The 5,983-nt window shown below is 35.9% G+C and overlaps 1 protein-coding gene across 1 annotated transcript; it reads right to left on the reverse strand.

Annotated features, from left to right (window-relative positions):
- Positions 1–989: 989 nt before the first annotated feature.
- LOC131940275 (uncharacterized) lies at positions 990–5,051 on the reverse strand. The gene is made up of 3 exons (XM_059298919.1): positions 4,363–5,051; positions 3,017–3,160; positions 990–1,293 (listed from the first exon to the last, which is right to left on the reverse strand). Exons 1-3 carry the CDS (start codon positions 4,568–4,570, stop codon positions 1,115–1,117), a joined length of 531 nt encoding a protein of 176 aa, XP_059154902.1. The 5' UTR covers positions 4,571–5,051; the 3' UTR covers positions 990–1,114.
- Between the last annotated feature and the right edge of the window lie 932 nt (positions 5,052–5,983).

Raw genomic sequence — 5,983 nt, forward strand, 5'->3', positions numbered from 1 at the left:
TTGGTTGGTCAGTTGGTTGGTCAGTTGGTTGGTCAGTTGGTTGGTCAGTTGGTTGGTCAGTTGGTTGGTCAGTTGGTTGGTCAGTTGGTTGGTCAGTTTGTTAGTCATTTGATTGGTTGTCGGTTAGCGGGTTAGTTGTCGTTCGAAAAATATAAATTTCAAGTGCCTCCACCCCCCACCCCCCCCCTTTCCCCACAGGACAAAACATCTGAAAGAAAAACATTTTTTTCTACTACGCTCATTCAACTAACTTCCCTATCTTATCTGCCGAAGATATTCATTAACTAACTCACTGCCTCATTTTCCGTAACCTGCTCTCAATTTATTTACGTAATTTTTATCTGTAACTAGATCTAGATTTTAAAAAAAAAAGTTTCGTATCAGAGACTACAATGTTTAAATAAGGAAGTTAATATAATTTTTTTTTTAAAATTCTGTAACGAATTTTAAGGGGCGTAACTTTAGTTTTCTTTTTCTGCCGTATTTTAACAGTTACTTCCCGTTTTTTAAAAATAGTATACCCGTCCCGCGCGTTGCTGTGATCTAGTCCTACACACTAGAGTGAAACAACATTTTTATAAGGGTTTCATTACTACCCATCATGTATTTATAGACGTGCTTTCTTGTTTTCTAAAATCGAGTGATTTAAAGAAGTCGCTGTACGTCTTGAATCTTAGTTGTTGGGGCGTAGGTTTGTTCACACTACCGCCCAGACGCCCCCGAGCGTGCTGTGTAACAGTCTTGCGTGTGCGTTAATCAACCTTTGTACAAATACGGTAGGACACTCCTCGGTGACCGCCCAGGTTTAAGGGCGTCGTTGGGCGCTCTATTGAGCATACTGTTACACTACTGCAGGGGCGCCTGGTCCGACCCCAGGTTCGGTTTAAGGATCGGGTGTTCCAAAGTTAATAATTAAATTCATCAAAATTAAGTCAAATACACAGTATAATATAATTAAAACACACAAATTATGATTGTTACTAAAAATTTCATATTTTTTATTCATTGTTTAATAAAACACATTTGTAATTTAAAAAGAAATACAATTAGTTGACACGAGTGCTTTCACTTGATGAAAATCAGCCTCGCGCTGGTCAAGACGCTAGCACGCCTGTCAGTAATAACGCTCTCGCCCAGCGATCACGTAACAAAACCCAGTGAGAAGAGACAGCCCAGCGCCTCCTAGGTTCATCCAGAAGCACCAGCCGAAGCTCTTATGTGTCCCCACGCCAAGCTCCGAGAACCTGTGACCACAGATACCAAATACAGCAGTGGCGACGCCTAGGTTTAAAACTGAAAGGCATAGAACATTGGGTTTGTATTAGGTGCCGTGTGCAGACTGTATAACACAAAGGGTGTGTAGGTGTTCCTGTAATTATTTTATGAAATGTAAATATCATAAACACCACAATTTTACGTTTTTACTTTCTCGTATATACGAAGTAGGCCTATAGAGAAAGTCTTGTAATCGTGCAAAAAAAAAAATCGAGATTTTTGCAAATCTCGACGTTTTGCATCTCACTTATACGGAAAAACATAATTTTGCAATCTTGTCCGTATGTCTGTGTGTCTGTGTGTGTGTGTGTGTGTGTGTGTGTGTGTCCGTGTGTAAACACGATAACTTGAGTACCGTTACAGCTAGGTTGATGAAATTTCATATATAAGTATTTAATCAAAATCGTAGATCCGTATCATCTTTTGAGCGATTTCCGATAACCGGAAGTGGTACTTTTCCTACTTTGAATTTTTCAAAAGCCTATAACTTGAGTACTATTTCAGATAGATAAATGAAATTTCATACGTAAGTAAAAGATCTAATTCTCTACCTTCTATTAAATTTTGAGTCATTTCCGTTGACTGGAAGTAGTACTTTACGCTACTTCCGATTTCTCAAAAAACTAATGTAAATTTTAAAAGTACTAATAATATTGCGCACTATTATGCGCTTTTTTATTTCGAGTTCACTTGGTGTGCAATTAATTTGTCTACGAGATTTTATTCTATTTTTAAAACTTTAAGTATTTAAAATGGATTAAAAATCATGTCTATAGCCCGAGTTCCCATCCCCTGTTATTTTATATAAGAATATTCGAGAAAGTTTAGGGGAGATCACTCCCGGTTTATTTTTTAATTTACAATGAAATTTTTTTTTTAAATTATATATTGTTATATATTACAGGGGAATCAACTCTTAGAGTGATACACATCTTTCAATGGAATAAACTCAAAATGGGACAAATTTCAGAAAAGTAACTATCAATGCGATACATTGCCTAATTGAGTGTTTTTTATGTTTCAGAGGAATAAACTATCAGAATGATACACATCTTTCAAGGGAATTATTTATATTTGTGACAAGTTTCAGGGTAATAAACTCTAAATATATTTCAGCGGAATAAATTCTCAATGTTTTACTTAGATACCAGGGGAATATCAGTCTTAATGTGATGCAAACATCTCAGGGGAATGAACTCAGTGTTACACTTACGTCAAGAGGAATAACTCTACATGCGTTACACATGTCCCGGCAATAAACTTTATGAAACATACATGTCAGGGGTAGTAACTCTTGTGCTACATACATGTCAGGGGAACTAACGTGTGATACATACATGCCAGGGGAACTAAGTCTTTGATACATACATGTCAGGGGACTTAACTATGTGCTACAATGATTCAAGGTAACTAACTATGTGATACATACATTTCAGGGGAACGAACTGTGTGATACATACACGTTAGGGGTCATAACTCTGTGTGACACGCTCATATTAGGGGAACTAAATATGTGCTATATACATGTCAGGGGAACTAATTATATAATACATACACGACAGGGGAACTAACTCTATAATACATACATGTTAGGGGAACTAATTATATAATACATACATGTCAGGGGAACTAATTATATAATACATACACGACAGGGGAACTAACTCTGTGATACATACATGTCAGGGTAACTAACTCTATGATACATACATGTCAGGGGAACTAACTCCGCAATACCTACATGTCAGAAGAAGCAACCCTCCAATGGCGTGACTTGCGTTACAACTCCTGCACTCGCAGCACAGGTCAACCGTCGCCATGATGAAGGACATCAGTGCCAACCCCACCCCGACGCTGGACAACCCCAAGGTTGCCACAAACCAACCTGAAAGCAGGGATTAGATCACGTGATGCGTGTTACTAAGCTATCCTAGTCCTAAACTTTGCCATTATGCTAAACATAAAATGTTATTATAAGTATACTGAGTATGATACTTTAATTGATAATTTAATAAAAAACCTTACTTAACACTAAATTGATACAAAAGGCAAGCATAAAACGTCACAATCTTTTCAATTCACGACAAAATAAACATACTTTTTTACTTTCTCGTAAAATACAGAGTATAGAGTATAGATGAAGTTTTGCTATCGTGCACAAAAATCGTAAGCGATATATTCACAAATCCCGACGTTTTACACGTCCCTGAGTCGGAAAAACATAGTTTTGCGATTTTGTCCGTATGTCTGTTTGTGTGTATGTGTGTGTGTGTGTGTGTGTGTGTGTGTATGTGTCTGTCAACACGATAACTTGAGTACCGTTACAGCTAGGTTGATGAAATTTAGTATATAAGTATTATATCAAATTTGTAGCCCTGCATCAACTTTTCAGCGATTTCCGATAGCCGGAAGTGGAACTTTTTTTTACTTTTAGTTTTTTTCAAAAGCGTATAACTTGAGTACTGTTTCAGATAAAAAACGAAATTTCACCTTCAAGAAATAATTCTTTGCGTTCTTTCAAATTTTGAGAATTTCCTTTGACCGGAAGTAGTAATTTACGCTATTTCCGATTTCTCAAAATAAAAACGCATATGAATTTATAAAGTACTAATAATATTCCGAACTATCATATAGGTATTGTTAGCCGTTCACTTGGTGCGCAATTCTTTTTTTTCGGAAAGATTCTATTCTATTTTTAAAAGTTTAAGTAATTAAAAATGAATATAAAATCATGTATATATCACGAGTTGCCATCCCCCCTAGTGTTATATAAGAATATTCGAGAAAGTTTAGGGGAGATCACTCCCGTTTTTTTATTTGACTATTTTTAGTTTTCATTCTAAAAGTTCTTCATTTCAGAAGCAGGTGCCACCTTACTAAAAATAGTTTCAGTGACGTCACTTATACCTTCTTCATCTCTTCATCCTATACCTTAGACAAAAAAATATCCTTAACCCTAACCTTCAATCTAACTTAAAACCACAATCTAACTTTAATTCAAATCTAAATAATAATTTTCTAAATTATTTAGTATGTTCTTATTTTTTTAATTCTAATCGAAGTAATTATGTCTGTTTCTTCACTCACCATTATCAATTGTAATTATTTTTTCTTTATTTTTGTATCCATCTTGGAAGACCCAAAAACAACCATGGTCGCCATTGCAAAAGGCCCATAATCCTTGATGATCATTATTTTCATTGACCGCCCAGTAGGGCGATACGAAGGCCACAATCAGTACCAAATTTGTTAGCAGAAGTAAAATCAAGCCACACACTAATGAACAAGACGCCATCTTGGGATAAGTCTGATTTTATTGACACAGTTTTAGAATAAAATTTAAAAACACTTAGAAAAGTTCAATAACTTTCAATTTTTCAACAAATTAACACTTTGTTCACCGACATTCTTTTTGAAAAAATATAGTAAAATTTAAAACTATTGGAAGAAGTTCTAAATTTAAACAAAGTATATCACAATTTCTAAGTTGTTGTTTTTTTTTTTAGAAAAGAAAACGTGTTCACATATCCATAATTTTTTTTTTAGAAATGCCCGGCACTTTTAACGGGATTTGTGCTAGTACATTTGTTTACTTTATACAGAGTTAAATGAAATCACACATAGGTCGGGTTTTACTCCAAATTTTCACAAACCAACTATACGTTGACGCCTACTCTAAAAAATGTCAAAATGGATGTTGGGAGCAGACGTCGAGTTCTGGCTAAACCAGGAAATGAATCGAACAAGTGAGTTGGAATATATCTCACAGATAAGCATGGATCTAGATTGAACAATTAAATACCACTTGAACAAGTGGACTAGGAGTGAGTGGTGTGTCGTGTTGTGTGAGTGAGTGGTGCGTCGTGTAGTTTTGTTTAACTTGATACGTGAGTAGTGTGTCGTGAAGTTGTGTTTAACTTGATACGTGAGTGGTGTGTTATGTATTGGTGTTTAACTTGATGAGTGAATGGTGTGTTGTGTATTGGTGTTTAACTTGATGAGTGAATGGTGTGTTGTGTATTGGTGTTTAACTTGATGAGTGAATGGTGTGTTATGTATTGGTGTTTAACTTGATGAGTGAATGGTGTGTTATGTATTGGTGTTTAACTTGATGAGTGAATGGTGTGATATGTATTGGTGTTTAACTTGATGAGTGAATGGTGTGATATGTATTGGTGTTAAACTTGATGAGTGAATGGTGTGTTGTATATTGCTGTTTAACTTGATGAGTGAATGGTGTGTTATGAATTGGTGTTTAACTTGATGAGTGAATGGTGTGTTGTGTATTTTTGTTTTACTTGATGAGTGAGTAGTGTGACGTGTAGTTTTGTTTAACTTAATGAGTGAATGGTGTGTTGTGTAGTTATGTTAAACTTGAAGCGTGATTGGTGTGTCGTGTATTGGTGTTTAACTTGATGGCACTTGCTTATCTGGGTTTTAGCTGTGTGTGATTTGTTTTTATGGGATAGTGAAATTTGTTTGGAATGGAGATTGTTGTAGTAGATCAATGGAACACAAACATGGGAGATGGGTGGGACGGAAACTTCAAATTTGGGAAATGGACTAGATAGAAGCATCAAGCATGGGAAATGGGTGGGATGGAAGCATCAAGTATGGGAAATGGGTGGGATGGAGGCATTAAGTATGGGAGATGGGTGGGATGGAAGCATCAAGTATGGGAGATGGGTGGGATGGAAGCATCAAGTAT

The sequence above is a fragment of the Physella acuta genome, unplaced genomic scaffold (assembly GCF_028476545.2).
Source record: "Physella acuta isolate Inbredline_101_S28 unplaced genomic scaffold, ASM2847654v3 ptg000315l, whole genome shotgun sequence".
In the NCBI taxonomy this organism is placed as follows: domain Eukaryota; kingdom Metazoa; phylum Mollusca; class Gastropoda; family Physidae; genus Physella; species Physella acuta.